General features: G+C 41.9%; 1 protein-coding gene across 1 annotated transcript in view; it reads right to left on the bottom strand.

Moving 5' to 3' along the window:
- Positions 1-5,166, bottom strand: part of PPP2R5A (protein phosphatase 2 regulatory subunit B'alpha) — a 65,972-nt gene extending 60,806 nt beyond the window's left edge. Inside the window, exon 1 of the mRNA XM_047076809.1 lies at positions 4,321-5,166. Within this exon, the coding sequence (XP_046932765.1) occupies positions 4,321-4,504 (184 nt within the window). The 5' untranslated portion in view covers positions 4,505-5,166. The remainder of the gene's footprint in view (positions 1-4,320) is intronic.
- Positions 5,167-19,928: the final 14,762 nt, after the last annotated feature.

Here is a 19,928-nt window from a genome sequence, read left to right as displayed (position 1 = left end):
TCTGTTCTTTGCTATTTACTGCTTCCTGTAGGAGAAATGCACATCTATACAATTCTACTGGTTAATTAATTCAATGTCTTTGCCTGGTAAAAATCTTGTAGCTACGCTTTTAATATTTTAAACAGTTTAATTCTACCCTATTTCCACCTCTACACCAATGCTGAAAAATGATATAGCTTCATCTTACTTCACATAAATCATATCTGCAAACTGATTATAAATAAAATCAAACTTTAAGTCCCCAGAAAAGTTTACTATTTATGTGAATCTTTCATTTAAAAAATATTTTTAGGGGCGCCTGGGTGGCTCAGTTGGTTAAGCGGTTGACTTAGGCTCAGAGATCATGATCTTGCAGTTTGTGAGTTTGAGCCCCGCATTGGGCTCTGTGCTGACAGCTCAGAGCCTGGAGCCTGCTTCAGATTTGTGTCTCCCTCTCTCTCTGCCCTTCCCCTGCTCACGCCCTGTCTCTCAAAAATTAATAAACGCTAAAAAAAATTTTTTTAACAAAATAAAAAAATAAAACATATTTTTAATCTGGATTTTCAAATATCAAAGACAATGGGAGTTAACATTCTTTGCCTATTTTTAGACATTTTAATTACATTATTTCACTTATTCCCTACAATCCTGGGGAGAGAGAAGGTATTATCCCCATTTTACAGATAAGGAAAATAACTCAGAAAGATTAAAAATTTACCTTTGACCCTGGACTGCCCCAATGACCCACCTCTATCATACTAGTTCAAATTTTTATAAAATAGGTTAACAGCATAAATACTGAAATCCTTTGACCTGAGTACCGGTATCAGTTGTAACACCAGATAAATAATCATAGGCCTGAAATTAGCTGCATAAGCCTCAACTTTTCTTGTCAATAAAATGTGAATAATACTGGTTTTGCACAGAGCTGCTGAGATGACCTGATGAAATACGTTTGTAAAAATACACTGAGCTATGGCTTGTCACGCAACAGCATTTCCTTAGTAAGTGTGAAAAAGCAAGGGATGTCAGGGATTAGGAGTTATACATCTTTGGACTGTTTCACTAATTATACACAATACTGTTTTTATAATTACAGAAATAAAGCAAAGTATGAAACAATTTGTAAATGCTAAGGGTTATATAAATGTCAGGCAACTACTACTTTACCAGTAAACAAATTCTTCCAGAGACGAAACAGGTTAAAATAAGCTGAAAAACTTCCTACTGTAACATATTCTTTCAAGGTTAGAAGTTTCCTAACTTGGTTACTAAAGGAAAAGTCTAAGGTAGAAAAATTAAGTCCTACACGAACTTAAATTTAAAACCAAAAAAATTGATTCATGAAATGCTACTTTTATTTCTAGTACCTAGTTCTCAGGGGGAACTTACACAATTAACATAAGAAAAATTCAAAAGTGTTTTGAAAAAAAAATGTTTTTAAGCTATACAATAAGGCAGTTTAATTTTCAAAATCCACGTAACAGTTTCTCTTTAAAAAAAAAATTTTTTTTGTTTTTACATTTATTTATTTGAGAGACAGAGTGAGACAGAGTGTGAGCAGGGGAGGGGCAGAGAAAGAGGGAGACACAGAATCAGAAGCAGGCTCCAGGCTCCGAGCTGTCAGCATAGAGCCAGATGCAGGGCTTGAACCCACCAGCCGTGATATCATGACCTGAGCTGAAGTCGGATGCTTAACCGACTGAGCCACAGTTTCTCTTTTTTAAAAAATCCTTTTAACAAGGCTTTTTTATTAAACATGTTCTATAACAAAACAGAGTTTTCTCTTAACATTTTCCCCCTTAAAATCCTGCAACCTACTTACTAAATGATTTTGCACAAATAAACTTCTTATGGATGAAAAACTTGGGTTATTTTGCTAATCCTTACCCATAGTATGCTTTGAGGAAAATAGCTGGCACCTTTCCAGTTTAGATCCATGTGGACAAAGTGTAACATAAGCAGGTTAGTATAAACACTTGAAAGATCTCGGTTGTCCACAAATATCTGAATCTCTCCACAGGAAGATTATATTTCAGAGCAGAAAGAAAAATTCTCTTTCATACACATACTAAAGGGCTTTCCATTGGTTTTTGTTAAGACCACAAATGGAAAAAACTACTACAGAAAAAGCACACAACTCTGTAGTATCAAGTACACTGCCAAAGTACCATGTGAAGCAACTGGATTTTTTAAAAAAGCACTTTTCACGCATTCTGGCATCTGGAGTAAAAGTAGCTATTATTAGTGGGTAATCCAAGAAAGGGTCTTATTTCACAATTAAATGTGCATAAATTTATCTTGAATACCTAACTTTCCTTTTAAAGAACACTATATTTTCATGTTAAATATACAGTTGTTATCTAAAGTTCTAATTTTATTTTTTCTCTGCTAGTGACAAAATACTATAAATAAAACATTCAATGGCACCTTCAACTTGTTGAACTATGGACATATAACTTAGAGGATTACTGACTCTGCATATTTTTGCCAAGCTTTTAAAAACTGTATTAAAAGTGTACTAAAACTGCACTTCCTAGCTTGATCTACTATGTTAAATATGCAATTATTTTTATTACATAGAAGTATTATATTAATAAAGATAACACTAAGGATCCACAATACCTTACTAAAAACCAAATTTATTAAGTATGAATAATGCTAGCAGTAAACCTTCAACCTATAAAAAATAACTTGACAATTTAATGGGAAAAAATCAACGATAAAAAATGTTTTAACTTTCACAGCATTTGATTTTTATATCACTGCTTTAATTTTTACACTTTAAAATCCATGAACAGCAATACAATGTCCTAAGAGGTAAGATGATATTCTTTTATAGCTATGACATCACTCAAGAATTAAAATCTTGGTAATGCCTACCATTGTGGTTTACCACTGACTATGATGTGTAAATTTTAACAATTTTTTCATGCTAAAGAACAAATGATAAATGCAGCAACACAAGCTACACATATCATAAATGAAACCTTCTTTCAAAAGCCAGTTTGATTCTGGTTGTGGAATGTTCTTGATTTAGAAGAACCTTAGAGACGGGGCAGTATAGGGTCTGAATGGAGTTCCAGATCTACTGTAGGTCAACTGTGATTTGATCTGGGGTTTTCTTTAGACTCTCAGCCAAACTAAGGCTGGATTCATAGGTCCGAAGACAAAGCAGAACCAGATTATCCTTGAAGGAGATGAAATGGATTGAAAAATCTGAACATTTATCTATTTTAGTATGAATCTTTATCTTCCAGATCTTGCAAAGCAGATTATCTAGATTTGTATCAGGTTTCTTTTTATAAGAATTGTTTTAAATGTCTAGGAGCATTATCATCTTATTCCCAATTTCTAGCTCGTAAAAAGTGAAGACATTAAAATTATAAAATTAAAAGAGTAACGCACAAACAATAAACTAGACCACCAGGAAACACTTTATTAAATATCCTTTAAATCTAGTAGTAAAAGTGAGCCAAAAGAAGTGCTAAGTTCTACTGTAAAGCATTAGACACGGATACGAATTTGAACTACTGTACAAACCTACAAACCTACTGTAGATTCCTCCCTGGAATCCCTGCTTCGCGAACTAAGTTCCCATTCCATTGCAAAGCAACATTTACTCTTTTATACTTCTCCAAATTTACCGCGTGTATCTTCTTAGGCAATAAAGTATTTTAAGTCTTTCTATACTTTGAGTTAACGATACCATCTAAACCTAACGACCCAGTAAATAAGACACTACACTAGTCAGATTTTTAGGCTTATTCTTATAAATACATCTGAAGACCAGCTAACTCCTGACCGTTGTTTGCATTACGATTGCCTAGAGATCCCGGTCAGCGTGACTCTTAGGAAAGATCAATGGGAAGGGGAGGTGAGGAGAGGGTGGGAGCAGAAACTTGGTAACTGGAAAAGTAAAGAAGTAGTTGAAAGTGTCTGAAAAGCAGAGGAGGGTCTCCGAGAGACTACAGGTCGGAAGGTAGGGCAGGCTGTTGAAGCCACGAGGGGAAGGACAAGCCCGGAGGAAGAGTGAAGAACTACCTCGCGGGACGCAGGAGGAGAGTTGCAATCGCAAGGGCAGGTGAGCGAGCGCGCAGGTGGGGAGGAGGGTTGGCAGCCTCTAGGGAAGGGATGAGTTCAGGTGAATCAGGGAGAAGAAGCAAGACTCTGAACACCAAACCTGTTTGAATCGAGCGGGGTTCGGGGGAGGCAACAGTGGAAACACGGCTCACACTACGAGCCCCACCGGCGCAGAAGGAAACCCCAGGAGGAAATGGCTCTAACGGCGCGGAGGCGAGCCCCTGCGCTCCCTCCCGGGGCTGCACCCTCCGAGGTTACCTTTGAGCTGGGGCAAGGGGTGCAGCTCCGCCTGGCTGCCCTGGCTGCGGAACTGCGACGAGCCCTGGGAGCGCTTCTGCCTCTGCGCCTTGCGCACCGATTTCCGGGTGAAGCCGTCCACTTTCTCCGAGGCCGAGATGGCGGCGGCGTTGGCAGCCCCCGCCGGCGGCGACGACGACGACATCGCCGCGGCCCTGGCGCTTGGCAGCTCCGGCTGCTGCAAGCACGGAACGGGCAGCGGCAGGAGGAGGAGGCGGGGGAGAGGCGCGGAGAGCTCGCGCCCCTCCGCCCCGTCCCCCCCGGCCGCGCCGCCCTCCCGCTCCGGGGCGCCGCCGAGCTTCTCCCCGCCGCTGCCGCCTCACGGCCACATCTCAGTGCCGGGGGTTCCTGGTCCCCGCCGCGCGGCCACCTCCCGGGGCTGACGGAGGCAAGGGCGGGGGCGGAGGGGGGTGAAGAAGTTGTTGACTTCGGGCGCGGAGGGCGGGTGGAAGGGAGCCTGAAGTTTGGACAACTGAGGCGAGGGCGCGGGGGTGCGGACGCCGAGCGCGCCTCTCTGCTCTTCAGCCCAGTTCGCCAGCCGGCCGGCTGGCCCCTCAGTGGCCGCTGCCAGCGCAGCCAGCCCTGCCTGGAGCCTCCTCCCGAGGCGCTGCCATCGCGGGTCCCCTCCGAGCCGCCTCCGCTGCGCCCGCTCTTCCCTGTCAGCGCCGGACCCTCATCTCCCGGGGCGGTGACCCGCCGCCCCGGCTCTGGGCGCGCACACACTCGCTTCTCAAGGCTCGGAGCTGTCCAAGCCCCCTCCCCCACGCGCCCTTCCGCCGCCCACGGAGAACCCCCAGCGAGCGACCGCTACAACTTGAGAAGGTGGAGGGTGCACGCAGGGGTTGGGGGGGGAATGTGTGTGCGTGTGCGCGCGCGCTAGGGCGCGCGGCCCGGAGGAGGGGCCTTGCGGGGGGTGGGGAAGGAGGAGATTGACTGACAACTTCCGCAGGGTCCCGCCAGCCTCTCGGACGTTCGGGAGGGAGTAGGGGGTGGGAAAACATGCCAGCTCCCTCAGCCAATCGCAGGGCTAAGCGGCAGGAACGGAGTGAGGCGTGGCCTCCCTCCTCTCTCGTTAAGCTGAGAGGTTAGGCAGAGAAATGGGGCGTGGTTGTGTGACGGACTTCTGCTACAACCAATCATAAGTGAAGACGGCAAGCCGTGCGCCGCTTACGTCACAACAGCGCGATGAATTCTTGTGGTGGAGGAGCGGTGCCCCGCCACCAGCGAGGGACTTTGTGCGCCTGCGCGACAAGCCTAGGCTCTACTTGCTCTCCTGACGGCCTATCAGAAGACCAGAAAACTAGAGTGGGTAGTTTAGAGAGCAATGTGGTAGGTCCCTTCCCTTCCCTGTCCTCTCTGCTGGCCAATGAGGAGCTGAAGCGACTGGTGGAGAGTTTGAGATCTGCGGCGGGAAAGAACGCCAGGAGTTACATCACTGAAGTGGGCGGAGCAGAAGTCGGGTGGGGGAAAAGGGCAGTGGGATTGACAGGCGAAGGGGCCCCGGGAGGGCGAGGAAGTGAGCCGGTCCAGTCTGAGCTAGGCACAGGAACCCTGGGCGGGCCTTGGAGCCTCCACTGGCCCCAAACCGCATAATTGGTAGTTGCGGAATAGATTTGTAGCTCTTGAGTGGTTCAGGCACCGTAGTTCCGAGAACTGTTCTCGCGCCTAGTGTGGGCAGTCTAGCATCTCCAGCTTCAAAGAGTTCTCTATATTCACACCATCCAAGAAGAGGTTTCTCATGCCCAAGTTAGTATCCCACTAATTTTCACCCCTTCTTCAGCCAGAGGCCTTCAGTTTTTCCAACAGAATGAGTACCAATTCGCTCATCAGTGGCTTCTGGATTTGGGAGCTTGCCATTTACATTCATTGTGCTCTCTTCCTTGCAGATTAACGACTAAAGTTTAAACTTATTAAAGTTAAGTTTTGTGTGTGTGTGTGTGTGCTTTGCGTATCATGATGCTTAATAAAAATAAGTGAATTGATTTGTATGAGAAGTATGTGAAGGGAACTAAATGTTCTCCACCCTATTATAAGACTCTCACTACCCAAATTATTAGAAAGTACTAAAGGAAATTCAGAAATTGTTTTGCCGTTTATGAAAAAATGGGTAAACGTTTGTAGAGTGGAAGGAGTATAAAAATATTTTAAGCCTAAATTTAAGACTGGAAAATTTTTAAAATTAGATAAGCGAGCACATTGTCTCCCTTTGGCTTGGTTTTGCGGTGGTGGCCCAAATCCATTCCTTGTCCCATGAGCTGCAGACATTTTCCTTTTGACTTGATAATAATACGTGCTGTTTATCTGTTTAAGCAAAAGTACCTGATGGATATGTACAGAAGATTCCAACTTTGATCAGGAAGTTGGATTCTAGATCCAGAGCCAAACTAACTACCTCAAAACATTTCCTTCCTCAGATCAAGAGTGGTGAAACTATATACAATTCTCCCAGTCAGGGAGGTTCAAACGTAAGCAGCAGCTTTGAAAAGCCACTGAAGCTCCAGACCATGTTGAATCTACCTTCACAAATGGCCAGACCAGGCCTTCTCAAAATTTGCACAACCGACCATGTAGTTCAGTGCTCTCGACTTCACTGCCAGATCAGCCTTTAAAAACACTTTATAGGGGCACCTGGGTGGCTTAGTCTGTTAAGCATTGACTTTTGATTTTGGCTCAGGTCATGATCTCACAGTGGTGAGATGGAGCCCTGTATGCCTCTCTGCAATGAGTGTGGAACCTGCTTGGGATTCTCTCTCTCCCTTTCTCTCTGCCCCTTCCCCCCCCCCCAGAATAAATAAAAATTTTAGAGGCACCTGGGTGGCTCAGTCGGTTAAGTATCCAACCTCAGCACAGGTCACAATCTCATGGTTGGTGAATTCCAACCCCATGTTGGGCTCCGTGCTGACAGCTCAGAGCCTGGAGCTGGTTTCAGATTCTGTGTGTACCTCTCTCTCTGTCCCTCCCCTGCTTGCGGTCTGTCTCTCAAAAATGAATACACATTAAAAAATTTTTAAATAATAAAAGAAAAATAAATATATATTTTTTTAACTTAAAAACACTATCTTATTCACGTTTGAAGAACCACCAGTACCTACAGAATAGATTCCAAATTCCAGCTGTCTTCAAGCTAGCTCCTATCTTTCAAGGCATAAATACCACCATTTTCTACACAAACTCTTTTTTCAGGTCAGACATGTCATTCCACATACTGATCCCCTAGAAGTAGTTGTGCTTCCTTGACCCTCAGTCTTTACTTTTCCAACATCTCGAAATAATCGTTTTTCCATCTGGTTGAAACCTATCTTCTCTTCAAACCTCAGCTCAACCCCTATATTTTATGAAGGCATTTACGATCATCTGGCCAGTTTTGTCTCCCTTCTTTCTCTATGTTGCCAAAGCATTTATTGTCTATGTCACTCACATGCCCCATCATCACATACCATTGGAGATGGAGCTACACTCTTCCTCCCATAAAAGTTTGTAAACACTGAAAGACCAAGAACTCCGTTATTCTATACCTCCATATGCCCTACTGAGCACAGGATAGATGGACAGAACATGACAGTCTAGTTTTTAATTCTCAAAAGCAGGGTTTCTGAAAGTTTGGCCATTCGATCACCTACATCAGAATCCTCTGAGGTGCTTATTTAAAATGTAGATTCCTGGACCTGACCCCAGACACACAGAATGAGGACCTATGGGAAAAGTACTTAGAAATCCATTGTTCATAAGCTCCCTAGGTCATTCTTATGCACACAAAAGCTTGAAACTACTATTCTCTGAATATTATTTTAAAAGATTGTAAATGTCTAAAAGAGGCAGCACCATTAATAATAAAAAGGATTTACATAGAATATGAACGGAAAATAAAAAGCAGAAAGCAAACCAGTAGAGTAAAGCTAAAATTCATACTGGGGGGTGCCTGGGTGGCTCAGTCAGTTGAGCGGCTGATTTTGGTTTAGGTCATGATCTCCTGGTTCATAGACTTGTGCCCCACATTGGACTCACTGCTGTCAGCACAGATCCTTCAGATCCTCTGTCCCCATTTCTCTCTGCTCCTCCCTCACTTGCGCTCTCCCAAAAAGAAATAAATGTTTAAAAAAAATCATACTGAAATATGATAATAAATACTAGAAAATAGAGAACATAACAGATGGAAAGCAGATACTGGAAACAAGTTGTTGAAGGGCATGGACCCAGCACAACTATCTAGGCTCTCTGAAATGGCCCCTTGAGGAAGAATTTTGAACACAATTTTAAAGAAAGAGTGAGTCAAAACCTGAGAAGAGAGAAGGGTGGGGTTCCAGATTCAAGTCACCAAACATCTTGGGGAAGATGGCAAGAACAATAGCTCAAGAATTGAAAGGCCTGAATTTATTACTTACCAATATTATGGTCCTGCTGAGTGACTCACTCAAGAGCCTTGGTTTCCACGTGTGTACATCAGGAAAAGAGTTAAGTGAACAGCTTTCTTTTATAGGGTTGGCATGAGTTTTAAATGTGACACATGAAAGAAAATACTTGGGAAAGTGAAAACTATACACGTGATAATCTTACACACATATGATTTTTCATGTACTGTCTTCAGTAAATAGAGTATCTGGGTCCTAAACAGAAGCTTGGTCACTAAGAATCATCTATCAGAAAACTGCAATTGCAGTGCTAATCTGTGTGTGCCTCTGATGCAGGAAGAGAGTTGATGATGATTCCACACCATAGATCTCCTCCTCTTCCCATCTGTGAAGACCCTTGATAAACAGTGATTGAGAGGCCAAGCCTTCATCACTCGCAAATTCTTTGGTTTGTCCTCACATGACTTGATTTTGTTAGTCCATAAACATAAGTACATTTACTGATCTCATTCGTTTGTTCACAATGCCTAGCTTGCTGAGGAAAATGAGCAATTCATGAAACAACATCCACAATAGCAAAATCATGGTCCTTTAATAGTTTTAAAGAGTGAATCAAAGAAAGCGTTCTTTTCAAATCACTGAAATTCTCTAAAACATATCCAAGCAAGGTTTTGGTCGTCAACATTCTCTTTCCTTAAGGGCCTTGCTTCCCAAGCTCTAATAGAGCACCAGACAAATATGCTTTATCTGCAGATTCAAATAGTGGTGGGATTTTCCAAATTGACAAAAATAAAATAAGACAAAATTTCTCCTATATATTTTTCTTGAAAATTTGATTCTCACTACCACTTTATTGGAACCTAAGTCAAGATAGTATCTGATTGGTCGTAAAAATGTTGATTTTTAATACCTCACTCCTTTTTATTTAAATATGCCCTTTATTTAAAATTTAAAAGGAGTATAGGGGTCACTGGAAAAGTCTCACTCCTATCCCTGTCTCCCAACACCCAGTTCTCCTCCTCAGAGGCAACCAATGCTGTCAGATTCTTCCATGTGCTTCTTCCAGAGATATAGTATGTTTACGTCCTTAGGATTTAATAAATTCACGTTTTAAGAAGCTCCACCAGAAGCTTCATGATTCATAGGTATTTCATACGGCTCCAGATTTCAGTGAACCTTCTAGCGTTCTTACAGGTTTATGCATATTCATTCATTCATTCATTCATTCATTCATTATTTTATTCATTAATTCATTCGTGTAACAGATATTTATATTTGCACGCTGTGCATTAACAGAATTAGAAAGCCAAAGGAATGCCAATGACTGATCGGTACAGGTTTGGTCAAGCCAGTACCTGACCCTGGGGCAGACCAAGAAGGTCCTTCTCACGTGCCCCCAACTGTTCCAAATTGCAAAGTCCTTTCTAAAATATATCTTTCAGGAGACTTGTGTTTCTATGTCCAATGAGATCTGACTAATAACTTAGTATGCCATTTGTCAAAGCTTATTGAAATTTGGTTTTCATAAATAAAACTCATCACTTCTGTAGATTTTTTCAAGGACTCTAAATCTGTGTTGTCTCTCTGGCCCTTGTGCAAGCACAGTTGCTCCTTGAGGTGATTGGAATGCCTGCAATTTTCAGGAAGGGTCATTTGTTAACAGGGCAGGTTCAGCTGTCATGGTTTTCGATTGCTGCTGCTTTTGCTTTTTAATTACAAATTGCTTTTAGTCAAGTTTATCATGATCAAATCAGTTTGGTATAGTTTATTGTACAGGCTATTGTGTTGGTCAACCAGGAGCGTAGACAAGGTCAGTGGCAGTAGAGATGGGTTAGAATGGAGATTTATCTTAGAGGAGCGTGCTGCAGAGGGTATTCTTAATCCCCCAAAACATGCTAGGATACTTACATGTTATGATTATCACGGAATCTCCCTTTCATAGCTGTGAGGGCTTTTGCTTCATCTAAGCAGGCTGTAATCATAAATTTCTGAAAACCCCTGGTGTACTCAATCATTTACCTATATTGATGAGGGACCAGGATATAATTTGAGGAGGCTCAGCTCATGCCATATCCTCTTGTCCTGCAAAGGGGAACTAAAAAGCCTGACGTTGGCAAACTCTCCACACTTTAATTCAACTCTGAAAGCATTTTTCAAGTGCCTGCTAGGTGCCAGGCAATATGCTGGACACTAGGAATGGGAAGATAAATAAAGCATGGACCCTACAATTTAGTGAGGAGGGGCAACATAAACACATGACCAAAGACTACGTCATATATAAACCTTCCTTATGGTGTTGTGTGAAGACAGTGGAAAGAAGATCCAAGGTTGGTTTAGGAGGAGAGAACCAGGGAAAATTTAACAGAAAAAGTAATGCTTGAAATGAATCTTAAAACAGTTTTCATATGGATAAGACAAAAAAGAAAAGAAAAGAATACTTGCCATTCAAGAAGTTTTTCCACATTTCTTTATCACAAAAAAGATTTTCCTATCTCAGTAGATGAATTTGCTTATTTCACACAGTATGTTACCAAGAAAACATTCCATTGCAACAGAATCAAATAGTATGCCCCACCTTGTGTCAGAATTTGACTTGGAGGTGGATAGTTAAAGAGAAAGGAGAGATTAAATTCAACACATGACTGCCCTCTAGACATATTTTGCAAAGCAGTGATTATAAAAATACTATATGGTTTCTTAATCCTCCATTTATAGGGGGATTTTATATAAATCTATAAGTGGTCTTCCCTTTCTGTTCACCTGGAAGAAGCATCCAGGTTTTGAGGCAGTCCCTGTCTTAAAATATCTAGCTGCTACATGCCGGCAATGTGTTCTCTCTTATTTGCTTGCTATTTGGGCTCACACTTGCAGAAAACAATCAATTTGGAAAAAATCAGCAAATTGATCTTATTTCTTTAATGTCAGGTGGTATCTACGGTTTGAAGAATCAGTATTAGTAGGACTGTGGGGTTTTCAGGTATTATTGGACTGGAAATATTCCAATGTTTTTAGATCCTAAGCTTTGACTTCTATCCCAAACAATATAGCTTTAATATATATACATATACATACACACACACACACACACACACACATACACACACACACACACACATATATATATATATATATATATATATATATATGCATGTCTGTGGGTGTGTATAAATGTAATCACTACCATAAATTTAGTTATTTTTATGTATATTTATGTTTGAGAGAGACACAAAGTGTGAGCAGGGGAGGGGCAGAGAGAGACACACACACACAGAATCCCAAGCAGGCTCCAGGCTCTGAGCTGTCAGCACAAAGCCTGACACAGGGCTCGAACTCACAAACCATGAGATCAATGACCTAGCCGAAGTCAGACACTTAACCAACTGAGCCACCCTTACCACCATAAATTTAACACCCACCATGTAGCTGGCACCGTTCATATGAAGAATCTGGAAGAAAGAGATCAAATGAGATCCTGTCTGAAATTCTCTGTTATCTGTGTGACACCCCTTTCTGATCCCCTGAGAGTTTGGTCCTAGTGATCCAAGGACATGTTGAGGAGAAACTTTTATATTCTAGCACCTCTGGGGGCTTCTATTCTTCTTTTGTAAAAATCAGTGGAAATTCAGCCTCTTTTTATTCACTCTATACAAAGGCATTCACGCAAAAAAGTGATACTGAATGGATTGGACTATCACTACCATAAAGTGCCTAGCACTTTAACAATTTTGTATATGTGGAATTATGAAGTCCCATTGCCAAGATAGAAAATGAGATTATTAAGAGATATAATGGTGTTGAGTATTTCCTATTCGTTCATTCATTCATTCATTCATTCAAAAATTGCCCATTAACTTCCTATAATGTATCTGTCTCTTCCAGGGGCTTGGAGAATAGCCATGAATGAGACAAAGTTTGCCTGCATGGAGTTTGCCATCAGTGGGGAAAGTTCATATTAATTAAAGTTCAACTATAAAAATAAAGGAGGGAATATGCACCAGAGGAAACACCATATCATTCCACACAGCAGATGTACACAGCTGTGTAGCTAACCAGTGGGGTGACCAGCTGGTCCTGGTTTGCCAGGGACTTTCCAAGTTCGAGTGCTGGAAGTCTCCTGTCCAGGAGCCCCCTAAATCCTGGATAAACCAGGACAGCTGGTCACCCTGTAAACCAAACAGGCAGTGACATCTACTTATTAGGCCTATTATGGGCAAGGCCTATGGCTAAAGGTTGTGGTCTCAACCCTAAGGAAGCATGTGCTCTTAGGGGAAGAGACGAGGCATGTGTCCAGGAAAAGATAACGTCTCATTCACAACAATATTTGATGAGAGCCAAGACAATAAATTTTGAGAAGCCCACAGCTGGTGTTTGTGTTGAGGTGGAGGAGTTGGGGTTTAAGCTAGACTTGGAGGATTGGGCATAATCACCTAAGTAAAGAACCAGGGAAGTGGTAAGGTAGAGCTCTATCCAACTGCTTACTGTGTGTCTCTCAACTCAAAGTGTCCAACTTATTATTCCCACCTCCACCTCCCCTCTCTGTCACTACTTGGTATCACCACCGGTCAGTCCAGAGAAGAATGGTGTGAAGGCATGCAGGGGGAAGCACAGGCAGGTACAGAGGAGGTGGGAAGATGTGTTGGCTAGAGAAGGTGATTTCTAGAAGAAGGGTGAGAACGAAAGCTGGAGAAGCTACATTCATTCACTCACTTGATAAACATTCAGCACTTATTATTGGCTATTTTCTGGTCTAGTTTCTGGGGATAGAAAGGGAAAAAAAACAGATTTTTTTTCCCCTCAGAGATTCTGGAAAGGGGAACAAAACCAAAAACAAACAAACAAAAAAAAAGCACAAATCAGCATAGATAATATAATAAATATTGTGAAAGAGGTAAGCACAGAGGAAATCTGTGGGGTTGGGAGCAAGAAAAGCTTTCTAGAGTACAAGGTTCTATATTTGGGAACTGAAGAACTACAAGGAGTTATCTAGGAAAAGAAACAAAAGGGAACTCATTACAAGAAGTTGTTGGTGGGGGGGGGTACCTGGGTGGCTCAGTCAGTTGAGTATCCAACTCTTGATTTCAGCTCAGTCATGGTCCCAGGGTCATGGGATCAAGCCCTGTGTCAGGCTCCACATTCATCATGGAGTCTGCTTAGGATTCCCTCTCTTTCTACCTCTGCCCCCTCCCCTGCTCTCTCTCTCTCTCTCTCTCTCTCTCTCTCTCTCCCTCTCTAAAGTAAAATTAAAAGGGGCACCTGGGTGGCTCAGTCAGTTAAGTGTCTGACTCTTGATTTTGGCTCAGGTCATGAGCTCACCATTTGTGAGTTTGAGCCCCACATCTGGGTCTGTGATGGCAGTGCAGATCCTGCTTGGGATTCTCTCTCTCCCTCTCTCTGCCTCTCTCCTGCTTGCTCTCTCTCCCTCTCTCTCTCAAAATAAATAAACATTTAAAAATAATAATAAAGTAAAAATTAAATTAAATGTCTTAAAAAAGAAGTGGGAATAGAATATGGAAGGTGTGGAGAGCCCTGAGAGGAGATGCACCGTGAAGCTGAAGGGAGCCTTCTACAGCGGGCAGAAGATGAGGGCAAGCCAGGTCATGTGCAGTTACTAGACTTGATTTTCAAGTCAGCCTTTTAAAAGGTGAGTGGTACGATCACATTGACACTCTAGAAAAATTACATTGTTGGCAGTGTGGAGGATGAACTGATTACAGAGGGCAAGACCAGAGACAAGGAGACCAGTAGGCCAGAAAAAGAATGATGAGAGCCTGAAGAAGACTTCTGAGGTCAAATGAGGGAGATCTTGTAAATAAAGAAAAGGACATGGTGATCTATTTGGGGGTGAGGGTGGGGAGGTAAGGCACAGAGAGGAGGAAAGGATGCCTCGTGGTATCTGGATTCAGTGACTGGTGGACAGCAATGCCATAGTGACACAAGGAGAGGAGGAATATAATGGACATAATAAGTTGGACATTGATTTTGAGAGAACATGCAGTGTGCAGTTGGATAGTGCAGTCTGGAAGGAAAGAGATCTGGCTTAACATAGAGGTCTGAGAGTCATCAGTGAAAAGAGAGTAGATGAGGTCTAAGAATACCCTTGTTCTCTTATGCACAGTGTGTAGAACAAGAAAGAAAGAGGATGAAAAAAAACCCAGGGTACCCATATTGGAGAAAGCAACAGAGAAAGAAGGTGGCATCTGATGATGGCATGTTAACAAGATGGGACTTTAACGTGAGATCAGTGGGGAAACTGAAGAATGTTTGAAGAAAAGATGTCATGTTGAAAGTAGTGCTTCTACCCAGAACACTGGGTGGGGGAAGTGGAAGCCAAAGAGATTGGTTGGAGTTGAGAATAAGTGTCCAGGTGATAAGGACCCGCCTGAGTGGTACTAAGCAATCTGTCAGCATCACCTGTGAAACTTATTTAAACTATATGGAATTTTAGGGGCTCCTGGGTGGCTCAATAGGTTAAACATACAAGTTTGGTTCAGGGCATGGTCTCACAGGTCATGAGTTTGAGCCCCACGTTGGGCTCTGTGCTGACGGCTCAGAGCCTGTAGCCTGCTTTGGATTCTGTATCTCTCTCTCTCTCTCTCTCTCTCTCTCTCTGCCCCTTCCCCCCCACCTCTCAAAAACAAATACACATTAAAAATTTTTTTAAAATTAACTATATGGAATTTTGAAAAATTCCCAAGTGACAATCCAACACCCACCCCATCCCCTTGACCAACTCTGTTCACACCTTATCCCCTATTCCTTGATGGTCACTGGCTTAAACCAAAAATGGCCTTGGGAATAGAGGCGAGGAACATTACAACAGAAACACTAGAAAGACTTGACTAAAGGGAGTAAGTTGGCAAGTCAAAGGGAAGAATTACAAATGACAGCAATGCTTTGAATTGGGTGACCAGATGAACTGGGGGCCTTAAACAAAAAGTCCAAAGGCTGAGCCAGTTTTCTTTTATGGGAGGGGAAAGAAAAGAGTGCCAGAGGAAGGAAGGGCAGGGGAAGCAAAGATAAATCTGAAGCTACATGTGTTGAATTAACAGAGTTTTTTTAAGGTCATTGAGTCTGGAGAGCTGGATCTTTATTTTCAAAAAGAGGTGATGATATGTTGTATATTAATTTGAGGACAGATGAGGATTAGCCTAGGCTGACAGCCTGGAATAGGCCAGAGCAAAGTAAGAAATTACAAACAACACAAGCTTCTTTTTCCTCTGTAACAAAATAATAATAATAATAATAATAATAATAATAATAATGACAGAAACAAATGGGTAAGAGATGTGTAACCTGTCAAGTGTCTCAGTAGATTCCAGTGTCAAATGGTCAGTAGGGCTGCACAGGAGAGAACGAGGGCCCAGTACAGCCTCTTGTATCTACTGTGGCAGCGGGCCAAAGATCAGGAACAAGGCATCCCTTACTAGTCACAAATAGGGCTCAGTGACCCCTCTGAACATGCCATAATGTGCAAGTAGGCATGTGTGCGCGCACACACACACACACACACACACACTTACTCACTCACCTGTGTCCTTAATCCTAACCATCTTTCACACAAAACTATGACACAATCTCTTTACAATGCCTTTATAGAAGAAGCAAAAATCTATCTTCCTACTCAGGATTTCCTCCCAGTTTCAAGCAAGGCCTATGTAAGATTTCCAGCTTTCCCCGCTTCTTGAATGGCCAAGACCTTTTCTTGCCCTCAATAGCTACGATCCACTCTCTCACACTAAATTATAGTGATTGTATTTCCCAGCTTACTTTGGGTCAAGGATATGGGGTAGGACTGGAGAATGAACATAATCTGTGTAAGATATAATTCTAGTCCATGCACATGTTGGACTCCATATTTCAATATGAATTATTTGAGTACTAGTTTTCAAAAGAGAGAAAGTGCTATATCGGGGCGCCTGGGTGGTTCAGTCAGTTAAGCATCTGACTTTGGCTCAGGTCATGATCTCACAGTTCATGAGTTCAAGCCCTGCATTTGGTTCTGTGCTGACAGCTTGGAGCCTGGAGCCTGCTTCGGATTCTGTGTCTCCCTCTCTCTTTGCCCCTCCCCCACTCATGCTCTGTCTCAAAAATACATAACCATTAAAAAAATAAAAAAAATTAAAATACTATATCAATTCAATGATTTACAGTACTGTTTCCTTCTATATGCTAAGCAGTATATGCCACATGCTAGAAAAGTAAAGATGAGGAAGGAAAAGCTTTTCCTCTCTTGGATTTTATACTTTTATGAAGAAGAAAAGTCAAACACACAGAGAGTCACAGCATAAGTTAAGATAAGAAATGTACAGGGCGCCTGGGTGGCTCAGTCAGTTAAGTGTCCTACTTCAGCTCAGGTCATGATCTTGCAGTCTGTAAGTTGTAAGCACACAGAAGTACTAACTTCCAGATAATGGAATTCCAAGAAAGTAGGAAAAAAAGGAGGGGAGGAGATATTTGAAGAAATAAGAATAAAAGATGAGGGGCGCCTGGGTGGCTCAGTCGGTTGAGTGTCCGACTTCAGCTCAGGTCATGATCTCACAGCTTGTGAGTCTGAGCCCCGCGTCGGGCTCTGTGCTGATAGCTCAGGGGTTGGAGCCTGCTTTGGATTCTGTGCCTCCTTCTCTCTCTGCCCCTCCCTTGTTCGTGCTCTGTCTCTCTCTCTCTCTCAAAAATAAATAAACATTAAAAAAGAAGATAAGAAATGTACAAACAAAATGCAATCAGAACTAAAGAAGGAAAGATAATATTCTGATAGGGAATGAAGAACAGGTGAGAAGGAGGAGTAGGTCATTTAAAATTAACCTTGAAGAATGCATAGGATTTCAATAGGTAGATATGTAGAGGAAGGGTGGAGAACATTCTGGTGGGAGACAGCATGAGCAAGATTCCTGAGATGGGAATATATGTGGCACATTTGGAGAACAGAAACTAGATGAATTTGACCGGGGTATAGGAAAGTAATAGTAGATAAAGTGGAACACAGGTTGGGGGGGCCTACCATAGGGGACTTTGAATGCCGGGGTAAGGAGTTTGTACTTAATTCTTTAGGTGGAGAGAAGCTGTTGACAGGTTTTGGAGTAGGGCAGTGATTAATCAGAATGCAATATGTTTAACCCCCTAGCAGTTGGAGAAATAAAGGGAGAAATAAAGGGAGGAGAGGTTGCAAGCAGAGAGAACTTTCAGACTTGTTGGGTTTGACATGACTGTGGACTCTCTAAGTGAAGATGCTCATTAACACTTGGAATGAGGGGCAGGGTTCAGAAGAAAGGTTAGGTTAAGGTCTTTGTAGCCTTAGTTGCTTCATCTAAAAAACAGGGACAAGTATGCTTGCTTTGAGAGAGAATGCTTCGAAAAACACTACAGTGCCTGACTCATCATGGGCATGTGGGACAGATCTGATGATGGTAGTTGTGGTGGTATCATCAGCAGTAGCTGCACAGTTAGTTCTTCCTCAGAACTCTATTTCCTCCCCAGAATTCTGCCATGAGTTCAGGAAATAGAATCAAGTGCCAAGCCCTTGCTTCAGCCAGAACTGCTCCTTCCCCAAGATGCCCAAGGGTACATGTTTGGTCAAGCAGTTGTATTGGCTCCGTGGTCCCTTAAGACAATTCTAGGAGACCTCTCAATACCTGGTAAGTAGATTTCTATTGAGTGTCTCTTTGTTTTGTCTGCTGTGTCTAGATATAGAAGCTCAGAAAAGTTATAACTCTGGATGAATGAATGAATGAAGCTTAAAACTATGTAAAAACATATTTATTATTTAGAGATATCTGAAGAGTATATTTAAATATGGTTATATATGTACACACGGATGCACACAAAACTTACACGCACACACATTCCATATATATATGGAATTCCATTTTATATATGTAAAAAAAATTCATAGGAGGGGCCCCTGGGTGGCTCAGTCAGTTGAGCATGAGACTGTCGATTTTAGCTCAGGTCATGATCTCATAGTTCATGCATTTGAGGCCCACATTGGGCTCTGTGTGGACAGTGTGAAGATTACTTGGGGTTCTCTCTCTCCTTCTCTCTCTCTGACCCTCCTCCTCTCTCTTTCTCTCTCAAAATAAAAATAAATAAACATTAAAAAAACTTATCTGCATGTAACTGTCCACTCAACCATGCAGCAGTACAGTGTCCAACATCCAATCAAAAGTTACTAGACATGCAAATAAGCAGAAAAATGTGGTTCATAAACAATAAAAAAATCAATCAATAGAAACAGACCCAGAAATGCTAGAGATTATGCAATTAGGTGGCAAGAACTATAAAAGAGTTATCATAAATATGCTCAGGAATTTAAAGAAAAACATGAACATAATGAGGAGTGAAATGGAAACTATAAAAAGAAATCTAATGGAACTTCTAGAGCTGAAAAGTACAATATCTAAAATGAAAAATTTATTAAATGGGCTTAAGAGCAACTTAATGCAGAAGAAAATATCAGTGGACTTGAAAATATAGCAACAGAAACTATTCATACTACAGAGAAGAAGAGGGCTGGAAAAAAAAAAAAAGAATACACTCTTGGTGACACATTAGAAAGTGGTCAAAAATAGTATAATTGAAATCCCAAAGAAGGGTGGGGAGGGCAAGAAGTAATATTTGAAGAAATAATGGCAGAACATTTTCCAAATTTGGTGAAAACTATAAACCCATCAATTCAAGAGATACAACAAATCCTAACGAGGATAAAAATCAATTTAGATAGAAATTTTAGTCTGAATTTTTTCAACAATGGAGTATTTTCTGAATGGACCAATACCTAAAGAGGCTAGTCCAGGGAGGAGAGGGAAAGATCTGTAAATTAGAGGCAACTATACAACTTGTGATGTGAGAAAGTAGAAACCAGCCTAGAAGACACAAACAGAAAGATAATAAAAAAGAAGAGATGAGTCATCTGGAGAAACCAAACACGGAAGGTGCCAACATATTGCAGAGCAAGGAGAAAACCTCATGAGAATAAAAGATGGTGGAGTGGTATCTCTAGGTTTCGTTTCCTTCCTTCCTTCCTTCCTTCCTTCCTTCCTTCCTTCCTTCCTTCCTTCCTTCTTTCTGTCTCCTTGTACTGTACCTTATTGTAGACAACAGTCATCTCCGAATTGGATTTGAAGCTCCATTCTTTTCCCTATCAAGGCTATTCTGTAGCTCACTGCAGCCAGAGTGGACTTCCTAACCTAAAGAATCACATCACTCCTCTGTGCGACATCTTTA

Source organism: Lynx rufus, unplaced genomic scaffold (assembly GCF_022079265.1).
Source record: "Lynx rufus isolate CCGP_SWC_20201006 ecotype Redwood Valley unplaced genomic scaffold, mLynRuf1.p SCAF_15, whole genome shotgun sequence".
In the NCBI taxonomy this organism is placed as follows: Eukaryota; Metazoa; Chordata; class Mammalia; order Carnivora; family Felidae; genus Lynx; species Lynx rufus.
The sequence above is the reverse complement of the archived record's forward strand: the minus strand, read 5'-3'. Positions and strand labels throughout refer to the sequence as shown.